Here is a 26,507-nt window from a genome sequence, read left to right on the forward strand (position 1 = left end):
GGTCACTAGGGTGCGGTTCTGGAATGAAGGCTCCTGGGCTCAAATGCCTGGCACGCAGTGAGCACTCAGCAGACCCCAGGGGCTGCCACCAGGGCTGGGTGAGTGGCACATGGCGCCAAGGGGGTGGGTGGAAGAAGGCACGAGGAGATGGGGCAGGGGGGACACACGCGAATGCGTGCAAATCACAGACCTGCCTGTACATGGATGTCTCAGGGCTCTTAGATTGGAGTCTTAAAGAACTTTGAAGGCCTTTAACCGTGCAAAGAATATTAGGGAATGAAAGCCCCCCAGTAAGTTCCTGGGCACCCCTTTGAGTGTGTGTGGGTGTTAATGGAGACCCGCAGGACCTGGCCAACTTGAGGTTCTAGAACATTTCCTGTTCCTGTGACTTCGCCCAAGCCCTGTCCCACCCAGATCTGTCCTGGACCCTAGGGTGACTCTCTGCCACAGGTCTCTCTGGGTGCCCTCCTGGGCATGTGGCCCCTCTGTAGTAGCCTGCGTGGGGGTACAGGTACGCTGCCTTCTGAGCTGACTGACAGAACAGGAGGGGAGAAGAAAACCCCCCACCCAGCATGAGGATGTGTGGTTAATTTTTATAAAGGAGGGTGGTTCCCTGTGGAGGAAACCACCCAGATTTCTGGGTCCACGGGGTGTCCAGGCTCAGAGGACGACGGTGCCCACTGCGGTGGCAGATGCTGCATGGGGTCAGGGAGCCAGCCTTGCCTCATCCCCTAAGGGGCCACATTGGCCTCAGGTCAGAGGTCCAGGCTTGGGAGGCTCCCCTGCCACCCGTGACCTCTGAGGGTCCTAGCTTCCCCGTGCCACCCTCCCACCCCCACTGCTCCCTCCCTGCCCCCCAGGCCTGCCTAGGTCACAGCTGGCCTCTTCCCAGCCCAGCGGCCAGGTGGCAGAGGAGCTGGCCGCAGCCCCGCTCAGAGACAGGTGTGTGCCTTTCGATGTCATGACCTCCAGCTGCTCAGTGCTCACAGGGGCAGGGCCCGCCTTCCCCCTGGAGCCAGAGAACTGTTGATGAGGACAAAAAAAGGTCTGCAGCTTTGGGGGGTGGGTGGGAGCACTGTGAACCCCCCACCTGGAGGGCTAGAGGTCAGATCTACAGAGACTGCAGAGTGCGTCTGTGTGTGTGTGAGGGGGTGGGAGGCTGAGTGTGGAAAAATGCCCTGGAAGCAAAATAGGCTTGATCATGACTAGTTTCTCTAAGTGCTGCAGGGTGGCGAATGCAGTGTGGAAGGGGGTTTCCGGGGGCTGCTGCGTGGGGCGCTCAGGGAAATTTTCGGGCCCTGCCCCACGCCTCCCAGGACAAATAGAGGGTCTTTCAGATTGGATTGTTTTAAAAAATTGAGGTGAAATTCACCTAACGTGAAATGAACCATTTTAAAGTGAGTAAGTCAGTGGTATTGAATACATTCACAAAGCTGTACAGGCGCTCCCTCTGTCTTGGTCCGAAACATTTTTCTCACCCCAATAGGAAACCCCATACCCATTAGTAGTCACTCCCCATTCCTTCCTCCCAGCAGCCCTTGGCAACCACTGATCTGCTCTGGCTCTTTGCATGTATCTATTCTGGACTTTTCTGTGGATGGGATGATACAGTATGTGGTCTTTTGTCTGGCCTCTTCCACTTAGCATACAATTTTCAAGGTCCATCCATTCTGTAGCATGATCAGGACCTCGTACCTTTTTATGGCTGAGTAATACTCCACTACATGAATAGATGACAGGTTTTTAAAATCCATTGTCAGTTGGTGGACATTTAGGTTGTTTCCAGTTTGGGCTACAGGGTTTCGTGTGGACCCGGTTTCACGTCTCACTGTTCATCCCTGTTGGACTATGTATCAGGACTTCAGTCTTTTAAGTAGCTAGATAACATTTCACTGTGTGGCTAGACTCACATTTGTTTATCCGTGCACCTGTGGGGGGTCATCTGGGTGGGTTGGGTAATTTTTAAGACACATCTCGGAGAAGGAAGTCTTGACTGAACACTATCAACACTGAACTAAAGACAAAAGCGAGAGACGTTGGTAGCCTGCTGGGCCTCCTCTTTGGCTCTCCGGCCCTCTGCCTGGCTACACAGGCCTGCAGGTGACCACCAGCCGGTAGGACCCTGAAGCCAGAACAGGGCTGGGCTCAGGTAAGCACTGGTGTGATTCTGGAAGCTTGTGTGATTTCTGAAGGGGAGGAGGACATTCCTATTCGAGAGAGCAAACCTGTCCAGCGCTGCGTCACCCCAGGCCCTGATACCCCAGCGGGCCCCAACGTGGCCTGACTGGCCTCCCTGCCCATCGAGTGGGGTGCTGACGAGCGCCTCTTCATAAATCTTTTTTATTTGCTGCCATCCTTCCATCCGTTTCCTCCTCGCACCAAACAGAAGTAATTCTGTTGAGCTCCCACTGTGTTCCAGGCACTGTGCAAGCCCCTTACTAGTCTATTGGCTTGTGTAGTCCTCACTAAAATGGGCGAGGGGGTGGGCTGCTTGTACCTCAACAGCTGGCAAAATCAGCGCACAGCGAGGCAGTGGTCACACAGGCTCAGCCCAGGTGCCCGACCTTAGCCCTTCTCCCCTCCGCACTCATGGCCCTCCCACGATGCAGTGTGTGCTCTCAGGAGCCATGTTTTAAATTTGCTTTTCGGATGGTTGTTGAATGACGTTAATGCAGAGATGCCCTGGCAGTGTCGTTTAGGAGGAGCCGGTGAGAAAGCCTGCTGAGGGTGTGGAAGCAGTTAAGTGGCTGGAGAAGGCAGAGCTGTAGGGAGAAAAGTGAGATGAAACTGAAAGACAGTTTCATAGCTGATCTTGGCGTTGACCGCCAAGCCAGGGCCTCCTGGCCCAGGAGCCAGACAGGACTGTTGGGACTGGAAATATTTTCCTGATGGGAACAGCAGTCAGAAGGAGAAAATGCTCTCTGCTCTGACTCTGGGAGAGAGGGAATGTTTCTGGTGTAGTTTCTGCTTAGCTGACATTGTTGAACATTTGGCCACTATTCCCAACCGCCCCCAATCCCCACCCCGGAAGTGCTCGCTCCTACCCTGGAAGGTAGAGCCAGGGAGCCTGTACCCGCCTGCCCCACTCCGTGCAAGCCTGCCAGGTAGACGGGAGCGGAGGATCTCGAGTCCTCTGCGATTTCATAAAAGCCTGCTAAAATAAGACCGCTCGGGAACATATTCTCTGCTGACTTCACATCACAAATGTTGACAGTGGGGATATTTGGCCAGGTTTCTCTCAGATATGAAAAATGGGAACTAGGCATGCGAGGAAATGAAAACCCGGCAGCAGCGTGGAGGAGGAGGAGGAGGAGGTGTCCTTGGAGGCCCTGGAGAGCCCGTAGACTTCTCTGAGCCTCCACTTCCTCAGGGGGCAGTGGGTTGGTGCTGACTATGGAAGGGTCAAGGGAGCAGGGAGTGGGGCAAGGCGCTGGGCCACCAGAGGCTGGCTGCTTGCATACTGTCTCCTTGCTGCCAGCTGCAGCGCAGGGCCACTTCCCTCCCAAAGCCAGTGGCCGCAGGGAGGGACAGTTTGTGGAGAGGGGCCTGGGGCTCTGGCCAGGCAGCAGGGGAATAGATTGGCATCAACTCAACCAGGGGGTGTGGGACCCTGGCTCCTCAGGCTCCATTCGGAAAGATCTTGGGAATCCTCCAGAATGCCTGAGATCCCAAGTGGGTGGGGAGCTGGGGGTGCTAGTGCGTCACTCTTGGCAAGGCCACCAGCCTAGTGCTGGCCGACTGGAATCCTGCAGATAGTAGCAGAGGCCTCAGACAGGGTCACTGGGGGCAGAAAAGTCCAGAACTACCATCCTCAGGGCCTCTGGACCCTCTGCAGCTGGTGGCAGGGTGCCCCCTCCAGGAGTCGCTGTGCCCCCTCGAGGGTCTGAGCACCCCTTCCATTCACCCTCCCCTTGCCTTGGCCTGGCTCTACTTTTAAAGTTTAAAGGTTTTAAATGCAAATATTTCTCTTTTATAGATGCCAGCTGTCTCCAGAGAGCACGTTTCCTCGCTGCTCAACTTTATTGTCCAATTAGCTTCCCATATCTGGGTACTGGAGAGCCTGGGGGGCTGGGAGGGAGGAGGCCAGAGAGGAGGAGCCTGAAGGGGGAGGGGAGCAAAGGCCCTGTGGGGGTCCCAGCGCTGGAGACTGCACCCCGCAGGGTACCGTGTCTGAGGCGGGCTGGGGAGCCCGGGTGAAAGGGGGAAGGGTGGCATCCCTCCCGAGGTCGGGGGCACCTTTCCGATTCCGGGCTTCAGCAGCAGAGGCTGGAGCTGGGGCGGGGGCACTTAGTGGCTGGGGCTTTCTTTTCTTATTTAAAAAAAATAAAAATAAAAGCAGCCTGCCCGGCGCACACTGGCTTCCTTTTAGTGCGTCTCGAGTGTCTCCCCCCTCCCCGCCTGCTTTCTAGCCGCGCTGCGGCTTCCCCATTCACCCGGGCTCGGCGCTGCTCACAAAGCAAGGCAATTAGAATTGAAAATCTATGCAAAACAGCTGTTAACTGATTGTAAAGGAGTGCAGCTGTGTTCTGGGTGGAGCTTGGGAGCAGCGCTGAAAGGGCAGGAAGTGTTGGGGCAGCCCGGGGTTAAGAGGCGAACGCCTGCGCCCTCGTTCTAGGGATTGCCAGGCCTGAACTGAGCCTGCTTCCCTGGAGGTGACTTTGGCTACTGGAGGGTGGCTGAGTCTTTCCCTCCATTTATCCATTCAGCAGGTCTGCTTGGCGGCTGCCGCTGTGTCACAGCTATGAGACTAGAGCCCTTTTCCTTCTGGGCACCCACTGTCTCATGGGTGTGGGTGGAACCTGGGACTCCAACAATCACAGCGAGGCCTGGACACACACACCCCCCACCCCCCCACCCTCACCCTTGTTAAAGATGTCCTTTCCTGGCCCTGAACCCAGACAGTAGCTCAGTAGGGTGGCTTGGGAGTCTATTTCACGAGCAAGCACACACGCACACTGTTATCTAAGACCCATGGGACCCACTGCACTGTGTGATCACTATCTAAGAGTGGGACGCAGCGACTGGAGAGATGAGTTCCAGAGGCGGGGATGGGAAAAGCCTTCTTGGAAGAGATAAGATTTAAGCCCAGCTTTGAAGAATGGAGAGGATTTCTGGGCCAATGATAGCGGCTGAAAAGAGAAAGAGGACCCAGGAGTGTAAGTGGTGGGGGTTTGGCCACAGAGCAGGGCTGGGTAGGAGGGGCTGGGAATGGTGGGGGCGCTGGGCACACCCCCTGCCACTTAGCCCTTGGTGCCCTCAATGGACATGGCCCCCCTTGAGTGGGACTGGTAGCCTCGAGGTGGGTGGACCATTCACGAAGAGGGGCTATGCAAATGTCGGGGTGCCAGGCTCTGAGTGATGGGTCCCCACAACCCCCCAGAGGGGAGAATAATTTTTGGACACTGGGACAGCTGCTGAGGATGTTCCCAAATGAGAGCCTGAGACAGGAGAAGGCTTTGAGACCTGTAGCAGCCATCCCAGGTCTATCTGCAGCAGACAGTTGCAGAGTGGCTCCCAGGTGTAGGTGGACAGCCAGGGTCTGGATCGGGCATGGCTTGAATTTGTGTGCTCTGGGCAAGTTAATTAACTTTTTCAGGTCTCCTCACTGGGCTTTGTAATGGAGGTCATGCCTGCTATGTTGCAGGGCCTCTGGGGATTAAGTGACATGAATTGAACAGCTGTGGCACTTATTAGGTGTTTGGTAAATGACAGCAGTGGTCTTCCCGTCCCACCCACAATGAAGTCCGGGTCCCTGACGCTTATTTACAGATCCAGGCGCTGAATGAGGTGGCTGGGGTTGTGATGTAAAGGTGACATGCAGTCCTTACATGCTAGGGACAACTGGTGAGGGTGGAGGACCAAGACTGCTTTTGAGTCCTGCTAGTCCCAAAAGGACACAGAATGACAAAGAGCAGGATTCCCTGCCCTGGAATCAAGGGCCCATCATAGATCAGGAGCTGGCACCTGTGCTGGGACAGTCACAGGTAGTGTCTCTTAGGAACCTCACCTGGCTAGGTAGGTGCCCAGGTGGTAGTGGTGATGGGTTAAGTTGCCAAATCACCTTTCTTTCTTGCTGCCCCTAAGTGCCCTGCCTGTTGGCACCCTCTCCCCTGTCTGTTGCCCTTGTCTTTTTGAGCAGCTGAGGCCAGACTGGCATCTTCAGTTCTGTATCTGGAAAGGCTAGTGCCAACCAGAGCCCACTCCGGGTGTTTGTTGAGCGACTAAATGCCCACCATCTTGGTTAGCAGTATCTCTAATTGGATCCCTTCAAGGCATCTTTGTCAGAGACCCCTTTCTCAGTTCCCAACCTCTTGGGGAAGGCGGAAGGGGACTCCCGTGGCTTCTCTTGAGGGCATTCTCAGCCTTTTGGCCTTGCAGGTTCCTTAGGCCCCAGGGCTCATGGAGGTGATTTTGCAGGGATCCACCTGCGTAGGTCCTCAGAGTCAGATGAGGGCCTTTGGACTCCTGCTTCCTGTTCCAGGAGGCACAGTTTAGATTGGCAGGGGTCTGGGGTGCGGGCAAGCATGCAGCAGCATCCTGTTGCCTGTGGCACAAAGGAAGCAGGACCCTGGCGGTGTCCCCACACACTCCCTCATAGGACTGGCTGTGGCACCTTGCCTTTTCACCCAGAGCCTTGTTTCTCTGTCAGGTTTCCAGGCAAATGAGAATGAGGGAGTTGGTCCAGGAGGGAGTGCTCTTCCCAGAAAGGGCTCACGGCTGGATGCAAGGTGGGAGTTGCCGAAGAGAGAGGAGAAGGAACACGCCTGGAGGGAAATGGAGGGCAGCCAGCCTGAGCCCCCAGTGGAGGGAAATGAGGAGTCAAGCTACAAACCTCGTTAGCGAGGAGCGCGCGGGCTGCAGGGGAGCAATTCCCACCCTTAAACTCGGATGCCGTGCTCCGGATTACTAATTTCCTTGGGCCTGGCGCACAGACAGTGAGTGTCATCCATCTCCCCTGTGCCAGCCGGGCCGGTGGCCCGCCAGCGTTTTCTGGCCGAGGCGCACGCAGCCAGCTTGCTACTGCCCCCCAGCGGTCTCTGGGGTTTTCTGCAGCACCCCTCTGCCTCTGGCGATTCTGCTGGGAAGGGGAGACTCCAGGTGTGAGCAGCTCCAGGCAGAGCTCGCAGGGTACCCGAGCGCACCTGACCTTGAGCAACTCGCGGCCCCAGCTTCCTCATCTGTGAAACGGGATCCGACCACCTATCTCGCAAGGGAGGGAAGTATCTGCCAACTCCAAAAATTAGCTCAATGGTGATCCACAGTAACCACCCCACAAATTTTTTTACTTGACCACTGTGGTCCTCCTCAAACAGGTGGAAGAATTGACCCCTCCCCTCCCCCCCCGCTGCTCCCCCAGCGATGAAGGGAAATAATCGGGAGCATCGTGTCCAGGTGAGAGAGGAGGTCGGGCGTAGGTGTCCTGACGAGGGGACAAAGCAAAGAGGAGCCACCCAGCCAGGTGCGAGTTGTTTATTTGCATGGTACTCCCCTCCCCCCGCAGGCCGAATCCTGGTATGAAAGGATTGGAACAGACCTCTAGGGTTTTAATTTTGTTTTTAAGGCCCTAGGCCAGTGGTTGAGTTCCCGCCTAGCGCCCCCCACCCCGCCCCACGCTTGACTCCCTGAGGGGATGGAGGCACCCCTCCCCCACGCCCGGGCCGCGGTGAATCTGCCGGCCATTGCTGGGTATAAATTACCAGACCGCGCTGCGGAGACACCGTGTGGTGGGGAAAGTAAAGTATCAGCCGAGACCCACAGGAGTGAGGCGGGTGGTGAAGGGGAAGCGCCCTTCCCGCGCTGTACCAGGGCCGGCCGGCGCCCGCAGGTAGGAGCTAGTAACGGCCCCCCAGCCCCTCCTCGCCGGTCCGTTTCCCTTTTCGTTTGTGGTTGGCCAGGAGCCTTGTGCAAGGCGGGAGGCTGACCCGTATGCGCCCCTACTTTGTGTGCCCCAGCGTGTTCTTGATGGAAGGGGCCAGGGGAGTGGGTGGCTCGGGGGTGCCCGTCAGGGCCTTGCCCGTCGCCCCCCAGCGAACACAGGCAGCTCCCCGGTGGCTTGGGCCCCGGGGGCTCCAGGCCCGCCAGCGTCATCGGGAACAGATGGATGGGGGGTGGCAGGCGCCCAGCGCTCCCTCCCGTCGCAATCCGGGATGGCGAGGGAGAGGGAGGGGAGGCGGGGGAGTTTGGTTGGGCCTGCGGGGACGACAGCGTGCGCGCCTGCCAAGCGCGGCGCGGGCATGTCCCGGGGCAGGTTTGGGGCTGGCAGAAGCGCGGGCTGGCACCGGGCGCGGAAAGTTGAAACCCGCAGCGCGGCGCTGGGGCGGCCGCTTAGGGGGCGGGAGTGTATTTGTTTGCCTCTCCGCTCGAAAATATGAAAACTATACATTAGAGGGTTTTCAAAGGAAGACGTACGGGGAGAGACCCGGGGGCATCGGGGTAATGTTGGGAGCTTTGAGCTTTGGACGCGCGCTGGGTCAAAGCCCCGGGCGCCGGAATGTACTGAGGGCGGAATGGGCAGGGGGCGCCGGGCGAAGCCTGCACAATTAACCCGGCGCTTCCTGGAGACGCTAGGGGGGGGGGGCCTCTTTGCTCGCCACCGGCGCCCGCTTCTGGTGGGGGCGGGGCGGAGCCCGGCGGGCGGGGCGAGGCTGGGACCCGCAGTCCTTCGCTGTAACGCCTGTGGGTGCCTAGGAATTTCAGGACGCTCCCTGAGTCATTCCAGTCTGTCAAGTGCCAGGGTGAGGTAGGGTGGGGGGGGGGTGCCAGGAATGGGGAGGTGCTGCGCTGGGGCCGGAGGCCCAGTGGGTCGTGCCAGTTTCTGGAGGCGGGCGGCCTCGCCTCTGACCGCAACCCTAGCTACTTAATGATGTCTCTGGTGGAGCGGCGCCTCCGTGGACTCTCCAGCTGCGGGAACGTGGGTTCTTCAAAGAACTACCCTTGCCCCCCGCGTTGTGGTCTTCCCAAAAGTTACTTAAAACGGAAGAGGTAGTTACTAGAATTTTCGGAGGAAGGCGCAGAGGCCCAAGTTCTTAACATCGAACCCTTTCTTGGTGGGGATGTAAGGTCACACATTTTGGGGGGAGAGAATAAATGTCTTTCTTGTGCCCCCCCAACTCATATCAGTTTTAAGTAGTTGGCCTCCAGGACACGTGAGTTCATCCGTTCGCTCATTGGGCTTGCCCTGTGCCAGACACTGTGCTAGGCGCCAGGGAAGCGGTCACAAGACGCTTAAGGCTCTGTTCGCGTGGCGGGCTTGTTGGGAAGCGACTGCCCCCTTCCCCTGGAATCAGGTGGCTGGTTTTAGACACTAGTGCACCCAGGACTTCTGAGCAGTCGAGCCAGGGGCTCCCGGGAGGCTGAGGGTGGCACTTACTCTACCTGCTGGTGTCCTCGGCTCACCTGGCCGGCCTGGCTGGGGAGGGGCGTGTGCCTGCGCGGGTGTACCCGGCGCCCGTCAGTGCGCGCGCGTGTGTTTGCGACTGAAACCTGACACCTCCCGCTGGCTGAGGTCAGGGAGCCGGGAGCTAGCCAGTGGCCCGGGAGTGGGCGGTGTTGCGCTTGGGTGTGTCCTCGGCGGCCGCGACAGCAGCAGGTGTTTCTTGGCCTGGGCCCCGGAAGCTCCACCTCCCCAGCGGGCCCGAGCCGCCGCCGCCGCCGCCGCCGCCGCGCCGAGCAGCCCGGGGTGAGATAAGCAGTTTAGACAAACACTAGGCGACGGTGGCTCCAGCATGTGTCAGCCGAGGCAGAGCTACGGGACCCTGGCATGAAAGGTGAGCGCAGCACGCGGAACTGTGGACGGGGGTGGGGTCTCCGGACCCCCACGCCCGCCCGCTCTCCTGCCTCTCCTAAGTTCGCGGGTTCCGCGGGGGTGTCTGCCAACGGCTCCCGGGCAACTTCCCCTGGAGTGTGAGCGGTGATAAGAGCCGAGCGGGCGGGCAGGCGACCAGAGGCCCCCGCCCGCTGCGGGTCGTATCCTGAGCGGCCTGGCTCCGGGGGGAGCTCGGCCTGTCGGGGAGCACGGACTTGGCGGCTACTTTTGGCGAGGGGAGCGTACGTGCGCGCGGGCGGGTGGGGAGCGAGCCGCGGGAGGTATTCGGGGTGAGCTGTCGGCGGAGTGAAAACTTTGCGGCGGCGGCGGCGGGGGAGGAAGCAAGGGGGGGAGGCCGTGCGCCCCCCGTGGCAGGTGCTGGCGGCGGCTGGCCTGGGAGGGGGGTTCGCGGGCTGGGGCCTCGAGATTTGGGTTTTTGTCTTCCTCCCCTCCCCCTCTCCTCGAAGCGGGGAGACCGCCGGGAGGGCGGAACTGGAGCCACCCACGTCCCCGACCCCCACGCTCTGCTTCCCAAGGGCGCGCCCCGGGATTGCCGCTGCTTCCCTCCCTGCTCCCCGCCTCCGTGGAGCGGCTCCCGGCCTCTTCCCCTGCCGAAGATGGCTGCCCCGGCCTCGGAGGTGGTAGGGTGGTTTCATCCGCCGCCCCTCACTCGCGCTGCCCTTTTTCCCTTCCCAGCCCTTCCTGCTCCGCCTGGATGCGCCTCCCCGCCCCCAGCCCGCCCAGGCCGGCGGCCGTGCTGATGGGCGGGCGAGTGGCCCGACCGAGTGGAGCCGATTCAATTATATTGCAGCACCAGAGACACCTCCTCGGCCGCCCGCCTGCCTCTCCAGCAGGCTAATTAAATTCCCTCCGTGGAGGCGGAGCAGGCCTTGGGCTCGCCCTCCCACCTTCCCCTTCCGGCTCCTGCTCCCCCTCTCCCTCCTCTCCGAAGCTCCGGGTGGGGGATAAGGGGACCACATAGGCTCCAGGCTCAGGTCGTGGGGGAAAGGGGTTCGCCGGATTGGGGGAAGGAAGGCCCTCCACTCCGTCCTCACTTAATGGGGCGGAGGGCTCTGGCCGCCTTCAGGTGAGGGGCTGGTGGCCCTGCGCGGGAGCATTGCCCTTAAGGGCCGTGTGCCTACCCGGGAGCACCTGTCGGGCCCCCAGCTGGGTGGTGGAGACCAGCCGCCCGTGTTGAGTCTATTTGGCTCTTGTTTGTAAACTAGCCTTTGTCTGCGAAGTGCGTCTAAAATACATTAAACCCTTGTTAACCCCTGCAGTGCCTTCTCTGGGGCCCACACAGGTTGGGGTTTGGAAACAAAAAGCGGGAACACAAGATGGAAAAAGGGCTCCTTTTGTGATAGGCGCTGGAACAAAAGGCTGAGCGGACTCTGAGTGGGCACCTCCTGGCCTAAACCGATTTCTAGGAGGCTGGAATGGAGGAGCTGAAGGTCTTGGTGGGGCGCTTAGAAATGTGTCCCCTGTTTGGCTGCCTGGGCCCCCTCCCCTGGGATCCTCTGTGTTGGGGGGTGGGAGAGGGGCAGGTGAGCAGCCTGCCTCTGGACCTCCCTCGCTGTTACTTAAGCTTGGGGCAAGTAAGTGTTGCTCACCCTGTGTTTATGGGCCGCCTCCACCCGCAGGGATGGCGGAACCTGAGGCACAGGCTGCCACCTGACTCAGCTGGGCCACGCCACAGGTGAGGGGCCCGGGGTGCGGGCTCCAACTGGCAGCCGTGTGTCATCCCAGCTGCAGTCTGCGCAGGAGAGTCTCCGCCCTGCCCAGGAGGACTAGGAAGTGCCCAGCAGGCCGGCTTTACCAAAGCAACTGCTCAGATAGTTCACAAAGGCCTGTATCAGCGCAGCCCTGCCCTCTGGGGAAGCAGGGTGTCAGGGGCTTGGATGGCTGGTGCGGGCTGGCTTTTGTCAGTTTGCTTGGAAGCAGGAGGCTGCAGCAAGGAGGGGAAGGAGGGCAGCTGGAACCAGCCAGGGTTTTGACACTTGGTGGTTTTCTTTCTGTGAGCCTTGGGGCGGGGTGAGCAGCCAGGGTGGGTCCTGAGGTCAGCCCCGCCTTGGGAGGCCTGCCCTGGTTCCAGGCATGGTCATGTATGTGGGGCCGGGTTCTGAACAAGGCAACAGGCTAATCTCTTCAGTGCAGGCCCTGACCTGTAGGGGGCAGCTTTCAGAACCCTAGCTTGTCAGTTGAAAAGGGTTTCTAGACCCCCCAGTTTGGTTTTCTAAAATTGCTGGTGGCCACATCTCCCCAAACCCAACAAAGCCAGAGCCGCTGTTCCTGGCTTTGGTGGGGGCCACTGGGAGGCCGATGAGGGCCAGGAGCGTTCTCAAGGCTCTCCAGGTGATTCTAATGCACTGACTGAGGCTAGACCCAGGTGAGCAAATTGAGGCAGAGGAGCGTGGGAGCCAGCACCAGAGCTCCCAGCAAGAATCGGACCCCTTGGGAGCTCCAGTGGGCCTTGCAAAACTGCCCTCGGGTAGTCCTCTAGCTGCCAATAACTTCCCTCTCTCTTGGGGAAGTTCAGGGACTGCAGATCGAAGAGAACCTTGCGGTTTCCAGCAGAAGCCGCTTACTCCTGGGCTTAGCGTGTGTGGCCGAAGGAACCGGGAGCAGTCTATATAACGTCTCTCTGTGGCGGACCTGTGTCCTGCATCTCCAAGCTGGTGCCCTCCCCCCAACCCTCTGAGTTCCTTTGGTCATGGTGTCCACCCTCCCCTCCCCTGCTCTGAAAGAGGAGGGGCCTCTGGGCCCTGAGCCCCTACCTGAGGGGTGGGTGCTAGCAGCTCCTACCTACTTTGCCAGAAGAACTCAGGTGAGCAAGACCTGGCTGCTGCCTCTCTCCTTGCCCCAGAAACTCGCAGGGGCTTGTGGAGTCAGCTAGCAAGGCCGGTTTTTCCTGGCCCCATCTGAAGCCTTGGAATTCCCAGCCTGGGTTACTCGAAGTCCACACCAGGCTGGGGCTGGGTGGTAGCACGATAATTACCTCTGTTGTGGCAACCCAGCGGTCTCCAAGCCGCAGGGCCGCATCAGGCCACCCGCCCCCTCCCCCGGTGCTAGGGGAGCTGTGTTTTTAACCTGCAGGAATCCACACTGTGGGTGACATTTCCGTGTGGCCACTGCGCTGAAGACCACCCTTCTGGCTTTAATTTCTCCCCTCTTGTGGACAGCACGTGGGGAGTTGCTGGCTTCACTTCCTCACGCTGGTCTTTCTCCCCAGCCGAGGCCAGAGGCGGGAGGTGACATTTCAGCGCGTTCTTGTCAATGAGAATTTATCAAGTGCCTCCCATGAACCCAGCCTGCACTGGCTGCTGGGAGGTGTACAGACAGATAACACGGGAGCGACCCTTTGCACACCTGCCAGAACTGTGCTGGGGGCCTTTTAATCTCAGCTCTGCAGCTCCTTCTGCCGTCACTTGCGCCTGCTGGGTGAAACCACAGGCGTTCATACTTCTGGCCCCATCTTCACTCACCTCCGCCTGGAATTCCCAGCAGCCCTCGTCCCACCCCCTCCTTTCCTGATTCTTGGAGCAGGTTCCCAAGTTCACAAGGGAAGCTGCTGGGGGGGAATGGATGGAGGTGAGGGAAGTGGCAGGGAGTTCGTAAGCATCTGTGAAAAAGGAGATCTGGCTGAACTTGTTTTGTGGAGTCCCAATGGGATTTGGGGGTTTCTGAGCGGTGTGGGGGGAGCAGGAAGCATCCAAACCAGGGTGTTTGTTCCTGGCTGCACTTCAGAATCACCTGGGGAACAACCTTCAGGCCCGGGCTGGACTTGTGACCAGTTAAGCCCAAGTCTGGGGGGGGGGGCACCGAAGTGTGTAGTTTATAAGCCCCGCCCCTCGGTGACTGCAGTGTGCAATCAGAAGCTCAGCTGGGAGGGCCTTCTGCTCAGGGGAGTGTGGGTAAGCATTAACTGTTTCCCTGAGGAAGGTCGGGTGATGCTTCTCAACGGGGACTGGGGTCTCCCCTTGGGACCAGGCGCCCTCTTGGCTCCGGGTGGTGTGGAGAAGCCCATTGGACGTGGAGGCCTCCGCCCGCCCACGCACTATCACCAGGGCGCAGCACAGCTCTGGGCCCTGGGTGAACCTGAGGTAGAACCCTGATGGTAATTCTCCTTACCTGGCCCAGGTGAGCTGAAGCCCTTCTTCCAAAGGGCCTTCAAGTGCTGAGTTATATTTGGCTGGGTGGCCCCTATGTCTGTCTGGAGCGCTGGCCATACCTTCTACTTCTGGAACCGGTTCCTCCAGCTAGAGAACTTGACATGTGTGTGAGGAGTTGCACGTTGTGGCTTGGAGGCTGCCAGAGCTGGGTGGGGGTGTCCCACGCGGACAAATGGTGGCATAGACCCTCCTGCGTAATAATCCCCCAGCTGCGTCCCATTTTGCAGATGGGCACGCAGAGGCCTCTACATCCGTGGATTCACTTCTGCCAATGTGGAGGGCCCACAGTTCATCCCCGTCCTTCGCTAGTATCTTGGGATTTTAATTAAGGGACCCAGAAGACTCTGCCTGTTCCCCTGACCCTGTACCTTGCAGTGTGGGAAGGGGCTGCCGCCACTTTTCTTACCAAGACCCGAAGGCTCAAGGTGCCAAGTAAGTCCCTGCTGGGGCTGCAGCAGCCACGTGTGGCCTCCCCCACTCCCTGGGTCTCAAACCCGTACAAGTGGACGCACGCTTGCACGCACACGCCTATTTCAGCTACCTTGTTGCCTCCCTTGGTAATTGTGCCCTGGGTCTGGGAGGAGGGAGGCACTTTTCCCCACAACCGCCCCTCCCCCAGCCCTGCCCTTCCTGTGCTCAGATGGCAGGTTTGTGGCCACCGGCAGCAATAAAAGAAATTGATCTGTGAGCTTTGGTCAGGGCAGTATTGATGTTGGACAGATTAAGCCGTCCCAAAGGAAAATCTGTGTGTCGATCTGAAGAGGACGGGGCAGGTAGGGACTCCCTTTGTGCTAACTCAGTGTCAGTCCTCCTGAGGTCCCCGGGTGCTGCTTAACACACCACTGAGCTCTTTGGTAACAAGAGGAGCGAATGCCTTTATGTGACGTAGTTCAATGGTATGGCAGCCTGTGCCGCCGCAGGTATCGGTCTGGGTTACTGAGCTGTCTCCAGGATAGAGTGACCCCGGGCAGAGTGTCCCTCTCTGTCCCTCGAGGTGCCGGGTTGTTTGTGTGCACAGGGTATGGAGGAGGTGGTCTCACTCCGCTGTTTCACCCTCCCTTGACACGGACTTGACGTTCAAGGTCAGGATCGTCCCATTTCCCATTAGCTAGGAGAAATGGGGGTCCCATCAGGGGTCTCTTCCTGCCTGAAGTCACCCAGCTGGGAACTAGTGGTGCAGAGGGAACAGAAAACCAAGGGACATGAGTGGATTCATCCCGCCAAATCCCCCATATTCTTTGAGTGCAGGTTTGTAACTTTTTCGCATGTGATATGTGACTTTTTACTGTTCACTTAAAAAAAGTGAGGAGGCACTCAACAACGGCGGCTGCTGTGCCTGGTGTCGGAGATGCAAAACTGGGTATCGCGCAATGGCACGCGTTCCCTACAGTCAATAGGAGCCCAGAGAGACTCCTGCCCAGACGGGGAGGGGCTGTGTGGTCGCTCTCTGCTGCCGCGCCAGTGTGTTGGGGGTAGGTTGGTTGTCCCCACTTCACAGATGAGAACACGGAGGCTCTGAATCGGCCCCACTCTGCCCTCGGCCCCCAGGCCCTTGGGGCGGTGTTTTGACGACCGCTTTCTTACAGGATTTGTCATGGACCCTGCAGGGGCTCTTGGGGAGCCGGGGTGTGGGCTGAGGCTGTATGTTTTAAGGAGACTGACCTTCAGCTTCTGCCCCCCCCTTTTTTTTAAATAGCCAGTTGCACAAAGTTAGGCCTAAATATGTCTTACCCGACTTGATTAAGTCTAAGGAGGGCTTCCTTAGTAGGGAGGCCAGACCCTGGAGCCTGCTAGGCGCAGGGAGTCCGGGTTGAAACTGGTAAGGCTGCATTCCCCCTCACGGCTGTGCTGTCGGCGGGAAGTCAGTGGGGTGTCATTGGGGTGTCAGTGGGGTGCTGGGCCCTCGGGGTTTCGCGCCCCAGTCACTAGCAGTCACTAGCAGTGTCCGTAGCACGTGTGGCAGCGCCCTCCCAGGCCCCGTGGCCGGCTGCGTGGGGCTGCTCTGTTGACTAGGTAACGAGAAGGGAGATGGGAGCTCCTTAAGGACAGTGTGGGGTGCTCCCCAGGGAGCTGTGGGGACGCGCTTTCTACCCGTCCACAGCCAGCCACCAGGCCTTCCTTTACATGTCCCACTCTGGCTAATTGGAGCCTCTCAGTGCTCCAGGACCCTTGGCCTCCAAGGATATTCGTTGTCCCCATGAGAGGAAGAAACCCCTGCGTTCAGTAAGCGCTGTGCTTGAAGCCTTTTTTGCCACCACCCGCCCCCCGCCCCCAAGTCTTGGGGTGACCTGGGCAGCTTCCCAAGGAGTGATCTGGGAGAATTTGCTTACACTTCCCAGAGGAGGGGGCTGGCACTTGTGAGCTAGTTTGGGACCCGAATGTCCCGCTGGGGTTACCAGAACGGTACACATTGTCAGAGCTATGGGGGGAGGGGGGTGTGTTTGTTTTTGAGCAGAGTCAAGAATTATTTAGACCTAGGCAGTAGGCTCCGCAGCAGTTGGTGACAGATACAGACGGTTGTGGCCAGAAGAAGGTGACCAGCCTGCCTATGGCAAGGCTGGGACTAGAGGGCTCGTGCCTCGTCGTTTGTGACTGGTACGGAAGCTTTGCCCAGGTGGCTCTGCTCTGAGGTCCATTTTGGCTGGAGGGTAGTTGGTTGGTTGGTTGGTTGGTTGGTTGGTCGGGGGTTTTTTGCAATGGGGCATTTACTGATGTGTGGGCATGGTACACGGGGCTTTGAAGATGATGGATGAGCCCAGGTGCGGAAACGTCCTGACAACGTACGAGTTTTCTGGATTTTAGCTTTGATACCCCATGTCTCCTCAGCTTCGGTAGAACATGTGGAGGAGGGGGTGTTAATACTCAGGGTTTGATATGTACAGGGTTCCATGCTCTGAAACCTGGGTTCACGGATGCTTATGTATTTATAGGGTTGCAGGCGGGCTTTTGTGAGCCTGGTAAAGCTGTCTGCAGAATTGATTCAGTAAGTGTATTTTTTTTTCCGGTGAGAATGTCTGGTCTGCAGACCATCGTTGAGAATGGAGCTTTTGGCAAAAGCAAAAACCATTTTATAATTTGAGGCTTGCCCTGGCTTGAGTGAACTGGCTGTGATTCCGGCGAGACCCACCTGTGGTTGACACGCGCCAGGATCACGGCCTCCCCCGGATGGGCCCTCGCCCCCAGGCGGAGGGTGGAGGGGTTGGCCTCTTCCTGCCGACTCTGGATTGAATTAAGATGTTGACAGCATCCGAGCGGAGGGTCCTGGCTGCCGCATGTATATTGAGCTCCTCCAGGCTCTTCGTTGCCTGAGCCCGTGAAGGGTTTCAGAGCTGGAGGGACCCCGCGGGCACTGAGCAGCCGACCAGCCTGAGATGGTAGGGAGCGGCGGGGACGCTGGCCAGCTGGAGACTTAGGGACACACTGAGGGACAACTGCTGCCCCTTTGTTTTAAAATGTTTTCCATTGATTTGCCTTTCACAACACAACTGGAGACTAAATAAAAACAGATGTGTGGGTACAAGGAGGCCTGCTTAGCTTCTGTCTCCTCCCGTCCAGTCTCCCCCACTTTGGAAACTGAGGCTTGGCCCATGCAGTGACCTGGCAGGGCCCTGCCCAGAAGCCGAGTGGGGCCAGGCAGCGAACGGGTCTTCTGGCTGATTTTCCGAGCAGTGCCCCAGTCCCCCGGCTCATCCCCCATGGTGCCTGCCTGCCCTTTGGGATTCTGAAGCTCCCAGCCTGCCTAAACAGGGGTGTGGGTGTCGCTGTTTCCCACCTGTGAAGGTGTGGCTGGCGTTTGTGCCGGGAGCACCTACTGAGTGCCCTCAGGGGCTGGGGAGCCAGGTGGGGGATGCCCACCTGCACAGGCAACTGTAGTCAGCCCGCACTCCAAAGGAAGGGGCGGAAGCTCTGCACTCTGCCCGCCCCGGCCTCCCTCCCTCCCTCTCTCCCTCTGTCCTAGAGCAGTTTCTCACCTGAGCCCTAGGGCCAGGGCTGTGTGAACACTCAGAGTCCTGGACCCAACCTCCTTGCAGCAGGGAGGCAGCAAGAAGTGGGGCCTTGGGCCAGTGGGACGGCAGCCTCTGCTGCTGCTTCCCCAGTCCAGTTACTCCACTTGGAGTGAGGACCTGGCCTTGACCCCCCGGCCCTCCCGGCCTGTTTCCCTCCTGCTGGCCCTTGCCCGCTGCTCTGTGGAAACTTGGAGGCATTCAGTTTCTGCCTCTCAGCCAGGTTGGGATCTTCTCCCCTGGGACCGCTCGTCTGCATCGGACACCTTTGACCCCCACCCGCCTCCTGCACTCTGCACCTCCGGAGTCACTGAAAGTGCTCCTTTGTGAGCCAGGCTCTGGCCGGAGGTGGCCCGGTTAGCTCAGGTGCTGTGAGCACTCCAGGGCTGCGTCCTAGGCCTGCTGTGGCCCCAGCATGGATCTGCTGCAGCAGCCGGTGCAGCCGGAATCGGGGGTTCAGGGGAGGGGTGGTCCCAGGGGCAGGTCTCCCTCTTTACTCCCTGGCTTTGTGTCATCTGTGATCCTCACTGGTGCCATCTCTACACAGATGGGTGCTCTGGCGGCAGCCCACAAAATGGGAGGTTACCCTGGTGGGGCTGGGGGGCCTTTCCAATGCCCTCATTTTTAAAAGGACGTTTCTGGTATAGCAGCAAGGAAACTGGATGGGTTCCCGTCCTGGCTCTTCAGCCTCTTGGCATGCGACCTCAGACAAGGGTGTGATACTCTGCCATCCTCAGTCTACTCACCTGTAGTCTGGGCGTAAATGGCTGGATAAACTCGTGGGAGGAGCTCACTGAGCCCCAACAGGGGTGATTGTCGGGGGGATCAGGCCCACGGGGGTCAGTCCTTGGCTCTCTCCCGTCTCAGCAGTGTGGCTCTGGGTGGCCTGCCTGATCTCCTGGTCTGCTGGGGTGTGTTCGTGGAGTTACTGTGAAGGGGGACTGATGCTCTGGACAACATGGTTACTGCCGCCCCCACAAAGTGTTCTAGAGTGAGCTTGGGAAAACGTTGATGTTGTTGGGAAGTGGCCCCAGGGGTCCAGGATGCTGGGCTGCAACCTTGACCAAGTCTCTCTCTCTCAGCCTTTGCTTATCTCGGGTGTTGGCTTCCCGTGGCTGTCAGGCCCTTCCAGTCCCCACAGGGGGTTGCTGTCTCGTCCCGCCCCTCCCTGGACGCCCCGCCACCACCGCCTGGCTGCTCTCGCCGCCATCATCTGTCCCGCCCAGGCTCCTCCAGACGCAACAGCTTAGAATAATCTCTGTCAAATGTCGCTGCCATCTGTTGCCTGACTTCCGTCCTTCGCCTCCACCGGAACCTCCGGGACTCCCAGCCCTCTGTGGCCTGGAACCTCAACCGCTAGACTGTCCTTGGAGGCCTTTGTCAGTGGCCTGCCCTGGCACCACCCCTTTGCCCGTCTCTGTCCTTGCCACCTACTTGGTGGCTCCCACCCAGGACGCGCCCCCCCCCACCCCCTTGAACAGCCAGCGCAGTGCCCTGCACTTGCAGGGAGTGGTACGCTTGTGTAGGCGCCTCTCCCGAAAGCTCTCAGCTCGCACGCTCCCCCAGAGCCCGGGCCCGCCGCTGCCGCAGCAGTGGGCAAGCAAGGCTGGGGAGGGCCTTCAGTGGTGCCCCCGTCCGCCCTCAGTTGCTGCAGCGTGGGGGCGTCCTGGGGCCTGGGGCAAACCCACTCACAGCTGCCAGGGGACCCCAGAATTAGCGTTGCAAACAGCTCGCCCTGCAGTGTCAGCTCTGTGGGGGCGGACTCCCCCTTCTCATTGATGAAGGTTCTGGCAGACACTGTCTGCCCAGAAGCTCCTGCTTTCAGCCTTCTGTAGTGACTTAATAAATGCTGCTGAGTGACAGGGCTGCACCGGGGAGGATGGCAGCCTTGTTGTAAAACGAGCGGCCTTGTTACTCACTTCACTCCTGGGCCAGGGTCCCCTGGAGACTCACAGGCTGGCCTCCCCTCCCTTTCTCCTCTCTCCCCCTCCCCCGCTTCCTCCCTGTCCCCCCCCTCCTTTCTCACCTCCCTCCTCCTCCCCCTCCCCTCCCCCTTCCCCCTTCCTCCCCCTCCCGCTGTGTTCTCCAGGCCCTTTTTTCTGGTCTGTCTCTCCAGTTCCAGGTCAGGATCCAGGCCATCTGCCGGGGCCTTCAATTAGGGAGTGCTCGGGCTCAGCCTGCCAGCGACTCGGGGCGTTAGCCTTGGGGAGTGAGTCCAGCAGAGACTCTCGCAAGAAAAAGGCCCCATACCCTTAGAAGCCCATAACCTGAGGGGGTGTCCTTACTAGAAAAAGAACATTAAGGCCCCAGCAGGCCACCCCTGTGCACCCGGGAGAAGACCTTCCTCACTCTGCCAGCCTCCTCCTCCCCCACCCCCAAGAAAAATTGCTTCGTTCAAGTGAGCTGTGAACACCCGAAGGCAAATATAATAATGAATTTATTATGAAGCCGCTCATGCTCCCGGGATCACGTGTCGCCTCACAGCCTCCTGCCCGGGTCTCTGTACAGGGTGACCCAGCCTTGTCAAGGTTGTAGAAGCATCCCTCCCTTTGATGGGGGCGCAGGGGCCCCGAGCCAGGGGGGACGCCCTTTATTTGTTCACAAACATTTCTTTCTGTGGTAATGAAAAATTACCAAGAGGGGTGATTAGAGAATGTAAGTCCAGATTGCGCACGGGGCCTGAAAGTGAAGCCCTGCTGGGCGCAGCCTCGAGGGGTGTAATTACTCCAGGGGGAGCCGTCAGGGGGAAGGGGCGGATTGGTGCTTGAACCGGGAGCCAGCAGAAAATTCATCTCAGCTATTAGCTTGTAATTACAGAGCATAGAGGGAGCAGGCCTGAGGTCTGGAGCCGGGAAGAGCAGGGATGAAAGGAAGTGGTAATTATGGGGTCCACGGGAGGCCGGGAGGGAGGGAGGGAGGGAGGGAGGGAGGGAGGCCTAGTGCTGATTAATAAGAAGGCCCCTCCGCTGTGGTGAAAGGGGGGGAGTAGGAGCTGGGACCACATTGAATGGAGAGGCAGGGGTCTCCCCCGCTTTTTAAACCCTGCTGTGGGGAGCCTGTGGACAGCACGCACCCCGAGGAGGTGTGTCCTGTAGAACACGAGCAAGGTGAGTTCCGTGAACACATCCTGGGTGTTCCAGGCAGGCCTGCCCCTTGCACTTGGATCTTTCTGGTTTTTCTTCCTTGTCCTTTTTTTTTTTTTTTTTTTTTTTAAAGCTTTGTGCTGCTTCTAATCATATTAAAAACCCAGGCAGAGGAGAAAAAACCCAGGCAAAAAGTATTGACTAAAGATGCCACACTTTGGTAGAAGGAGCAAAAGAGCCAAGGGCTTTACCCAGGTGGTGCCAAGACCAGGCAGGCGACTTCCGCCTCCCCAGGCCCTCGTGTCCCGCGAGGGAGAGGGCGGGGGAGGCAGTGCTGGTCAGTGTGCAGGTGCTGTCGGCCCAGTGGCTCTCCCACCCGGCCTGCCCTCAGATCCTGGCAGAGGCGCCTGGGGAAGGGCCCAGAGGGGCAGAGAGCTGCAGCTCGGAGGGGTTCTAGCAGCTCTGGGGAACCCAGGAGCTGTTGTTGGGTTTTGCCCCTGGGAGTCTGGCTGTGCTGGCTCTTTTCTCCTGGGGGCCTGGGGGTGGAGGGGACAGCCGAAGTGGGCGGGAGGCCCTGTCCAGAGCACAGCAGCCTGTGATGCAAATGAAGAGGCCAGGAGGCCGCAGAACCGCCTCCTCCTCCTGCTGAGTCAAATATGTCAGGAGAGCTTGTACAAGGCAGAGAGGGACGCCGTGCCGCCCCCAGCCCCTAGCCCTCATCCATCACTGGCCTTCACGCGGCTGAGCTTATTCCCAGCTGTTAGGATAATGAATTTACATGAGCTGATAATGTAGACAAGAATTCAGTCAATGGCCAGGAGCGCAGAAGTTAATAAATACCTCTCTAATGAGGGCAGGGGGAGTGGGCACCCCGGGGCCTCTGAGGGTGCAGGGCCGCCCCCAGTCCCACCCTCTACCCTCCATAGTCTCAGTGCCCGGCCTCGACCGGAGAAAGCCTGTGTGGGGCCCCAGGTCCACCTTTCTGAGCAGGGCCTGAGGGGCAAGAGCAGGGAGCGGCCCTGAGTGACCCCCCCCCCCCCCGCCCCAGCCTGTGACTAAGGGGTGAGGCGGGGAGGGGGGTTCTCAGAGGCCGTGCCAAGCCACAGCAGGGCCAGGGCGACCCTCTCCAGGGTCTCTGGGTTCCCCAAGTGTGCCCCTGTTCTCGGTGTGAGGGAGACACCCTCCCTGCCTTCGGTGTCCCCCAGACCCCCTCGCCGCCCCTTCTGATGCACACGTGCTGAGGAGGAACGCTAATTTTAGACTCTCTAATGAAGCTGCTCATTTGGAATTCTATTTTAAGTGACCTGACATCAGCAGAGCAGCCTTCCTGGCTCATAGCTCTTGGAGCCCATGGCTGACGCCGTGGGGGCATGCTGGCTACACGGGGACCCCTAGGATCCCAGGGGGCTGTGCGTGGGCCCACGGGCTGCTGACAGGGTCTGGGGAGCTGGTGCCAGGTTCTGCCTGAGGATGGGGAGAGCGGGCTCGGCGGGGGAGGAGGGCTGTCACTGTCTGGATGCCAGCGGGAACTTGGCAGTGACATTGAGGTGGTGGCTGGCCCAGGAAAGGCAGGGGAGGCGCGGGCACCTGCTCACCAGGAGCCTGGCCGCCATGGCTAGGGGGAGCTGTGGGTGAGGGCTAGGGCTTGGGCTTGGGCTCCAGCTCCAGCAGGGGTGCCTCAGTTTCCTTGGTGTGTGCCCTGGGCCAGCTGGCGGCCCTGGCACGGCAGTCACCCTGCACCCCTGTTGGCTGTGCCAGCTTCCCGCAGGCGAGTCTCCATCTCTTCAAGGGCCCCCTTCTTTGAAAACGGGGTTTGCTGTCAAAACACTAGAACATTGGTTAAAAAATGAAAAAGAAATTTGCTCCTCTTGCTGCCACCTGAAAATTACCCACCACTGGCCTTAAGGGGTATGTGACATTTTGGGGTCTGGCCTGGGACTGGCCCTGTGGCCGCCACCTGCCTATCCAGCACCTCTGTGCCATCCTGCCCAGCGCTGGCAGCTGGCAGTCACAGCATGTTCACCCGAGTTGCCAGCTGGCCAGCCTGTCACACGGCCACTGGGCAGTGACCTCACATCTGCTCCCGGGCCTCCGGACTGGTCAGCGGGAGGTGCAGCAGTGACATTGCCTGCCTGCACGTCCCGCTCCTCCCTGTGTACCGTGGCAGCGTGTGCGTGGCCTGGGCTACAGAGCAGGGCAGAGCCGGCCCGTTGCACGTCCCCGGAAGGGGCCTGGATCTGGCCCCCGGCCAGCTTTATGTAAACACGACGTAGGTGCCGTGTTTGGGTAACCCGGGCCTGCTGCTGCTGACCATCTGTTCGCCCTTGGGTCCAAGCCTGCCCTCCCCCAGTCTGTGCAATGGGCACAAAGACACCTTTGTCTTAGGGTGGTTGGGGTTTAAAGAGAGGTGACCACCTCTCTACAGACCGGGGAAAAGGAGGGGAGATGATGGCATCAGAGGAGCCTATTTTGTGGACTCTGGGTAAAGGCAGAGTACTTCTTTGCAGGTGGTTGAACTTCTTTTTCTATTACAGTTGTTATTTAATATTTTACATTCATTCCGGGTATATAGCATAGGGATTAGACAATCAGAGGGTTGAAGTTCTTGATCTCCAAGAAGGAAGGGAGATGAGAAGAGATTGAGAAGCTGAGTCTCGGTCAGTCAGGCATGTGGTGACACGCACTGTATCAGCTATCTGATGCTGCGTAACATACTGTCCCAAACCTAAAACCATTCAGGGATTCGGGAGCGGCTCAGCTGGTGGTTCTGGCTCAGAGTCTCCGATGAGGCTGTCATCAAGCTGGGGCCTGGGCCTTCCATCTCATCCGAAGGCTTGACCGGGGCTGGAGGAGCAGCTGCCAAGATGGCGCCTCACACGGCTGTGCACTGGAGGGCCGCATTCCCTGAAGCACGGGTTCTCCACAGGCCACTTGGGCATCCTCCCACCGTGCAGCTGACCGCCCTCAGCTCAAGTGATCTCAGAGGAGGCTGCTGAGGGGCCTTTGATGACTTTGCCTTGGAAGTCACACACGGTCACTTGGCAGTCTGGCCTGCACTTCGTGGAAGAGAACCAGTCTCCGCCTCATGTAGGGATGAGTGAAAAAGACTGTGGACCTTTCTAAACTGCTCTACAGCAGCCTCCACCCCCTATCCCCCCCATCCACAGGGGATACACTTCAGGACCCTCAGTGGATGCCTGAAACCATGGATAGTACTGAACTCGGGCCATACTATGTTTTTGCCTGTACACACGTACACATTAGAGCGTCTCTTAGTCATGTTCAATTGACAGCATCACTACTCTTGCACTTTGGGGCCATTAGTAAGTAAAATAAGGATGGCTTGATCACAAGCACTGAGATACACCCTGACCGTTGATGTGATAACCTGATAGCCGAGGTGGCTGCTAAGTGGCTCTGCACCACATGGGCACATTGAACAAAGAAAGGGGTGAGTCTCTTCTCGGGCTGGGTGGTGACCAGTTTCATCACGCTTCTCAGAACAGCGCACAATTCAAAACATAAGAATTGTTCATTTCTGGAACTTTCCATTTAATGTTCTCAGACCGTGGTTGACCGCAAGTAACTGATACCCCGACAGCAAACTACGTATTGGGGGGAACTGCTGTAATTGAACATGTTTTAGCCCTGTGTGCGTGTCCACACCCTTGGTTAGGCTTTGGCGTTGGGCGTCAGACTGAGCAGGTTGTATAGTGAGTGGTAACAGTGCTGCAGCTGAGCCCAGGAAATGGGGTTCAAGTCCTAGATGTGCTGCTTAACTGTGTCTGTATGGCTCTGAGCCGTCTGCATGTCCCTAACCAGTGTAGACACAGCGTAAGACAGCTCCTGGCTTTAGTTTCCCACCCATGCCCCATGGGCCTCTGAGGGTCGTCTGGGGCCGCAATGAGTGGGCCCAGCGTGGGGTGCTAAGTGGGGGCTGCTGCAGCCTCTCCCGGGGTTTTTCTGGAGAGGTAGCCCAAGGGCCTGTGTGGCCTCTGAGGACTCCTGAGGTGTCCCTTGGGTGAGGGAGTCCTGGGGTCCCCCCTTACACACCTCCTCCTAAGCCCCTTGTAGGGATACCTTCCTCCAAGCACCTCGTCAGGTTCTCACTTTACGCCCTGCCTGGGGCTCGACAAGGGTGGGCCTCCATCTTAGGCCACTTAGTATCTCTAGACAAAGCCTCCCCACCCCGCCCCCGCCATCGACCCTCTGAGTGTGGGTGCTGAGCCAGGACCCTGTGGACAGCAGGACAAGAGTCCTGGTCCCTTCCATCCTGGGGTGTCCTGTGTGCAGGCTGCACCAGCTGCCACTGCTGCTGCTCAGGGACATGGAACTGGCCCTCTGCCCGAGGTGTACATGCCAGGCTGGGACCTGGGCTTGGCTGTCCCCAGGCCTGGGGAAGGCACAGCGCGGAGGGCTCTCAGGCAGGGTGTTGGGGTCCCCGCCCCGCCGAGCAGTGCATCGCCTTCTGACGCCATGTCACCTCTACCCCGCAAAGCCTCAGGTAGAGCAGGAGACACAAATCAGCAGCTTCTGCCCTGATTTGCTGGGCCTGATCCGTGTGGCCCTAACCAGACCCCTCGCCCTTCCAGACCTGGGACCATTTAGTAACACGGGATCCTAGTGTGGCTGAGTGCCTGCCCTGCTCTGAAGCCCACGTGTAAATATTAGCTCCTGGAATCCGGTCGGGATTAACCTCGGTGAGGTTGACTTTCCTCTTATCTCCATTTTACAGACAAGGAGACAGAGGCTGGGAGAGGTGAAGTGACTTGCCTAAGCCCTTTGGCCAGAGGCTGCAGAGCCAGATGAAGCCCCAGGCGCCTGGCAGCTGAGTCAGTGCTGAGCTCTTACCTCCAGGCTCCTGCTTTCTGCTCCCTCATGGCCTCGGTGCACCTCCCATCCTGTCTGTCTCTGCTGTCCAAGGGCGGGGGAGGGGCGGGGGGGGTCACTGAAGGCAGCTTGGGGCCAAGCTTCCAGAGCCTGCTGTCCATAGTTCATAGTGCTCAACGGTCCCTGAGTGGCTGGCTGGGTGCCGGCCTGGCTGAGAAAGGACTCTTGTCAGAAACCTGTGCTTTCTGGCAGTCCGGCTGCTGGGGGACACCAGGGGTCAGCCTTGGGTCAGTGCCTGGGCCACTCAGTGGGGCTGCCGCTGCGGGCACTGCTGCCCACGTGATCCGCCGGCAGCTGGGAGGCCAGCCTGCCGGCTGTGGGCGCGGGGGCTCTTGTGGGGGTCCTTTGTTCCCGAGGTACAAGCCCTCGCCCGAAAGAATGGTTTTTCCTTGAGCTCGTGCCTGCCTCAATGTTGTCTTTCATGCGTCAGCTGTCCCCCACCCCCTGCCACCACCGTGCACCCGGCCTGCGCCCCCAAGATTTCTTTTCCTGCTCAGCAGGAGACTCATTGTCGGGCTCTCTGGGACTAGGGGCCAGGACATGTGTTTGGCGGCAG

At 59.0% G+C, this 26,507-nt stretch overlaps 1 protein-coding gene across 5 annotated transcripts in view; it reads left to right on the forward strand.

Annotated features, from left to right (window-relative positions):
* The window catches only part of GSE1 (Gse1 coiled-coil protein), a 415,649-nt gene that overhangs the window by 350,007 nt on the left and 39,135 nt on the right, over nucleotides 1–26,507 (forward strand). Inside the window, exon 1 of one of the 5 annotated variants that reach the window (XM_054588923.1) lies at nucleotides 9,720–9,767. The exons of the other annotated variants lie outside the window; for them this stretch is intronic. Within the exon in view, the coding sequence (XP_054444898.1) occupies nucleotides 9,761–9,767 (7 nt within the window). The 5' untranslated portion in view covers nucleotides 9,720–9,760. Of the gene's footprint in view, nucleotides 1–9,719; nucleotides 9,768–26,507 lie in introns of those variants that run through there. 5 annotated transcript variants of the gene reach the window in all.

This window comes from Pteronotus mesoamericanus, unplaced genomic scaffold (genome assembly GCF_021234165.1).
Source record: "Pteronotus mesoamericanus isolate MK-2021 breed Mesoamerican mustached bat unplaced genomic scaffold, CSHL_Meso_final scaffold_165, whole genome shotgun sequence".
Taxonomy (NCBI): domain Eukaryota; kingdom Metazoa; phylum Chordata; class Mammalia; order Chiroptera; family Mormoopidae; genus Pteronotus; species Pteronotus mesoamericanus.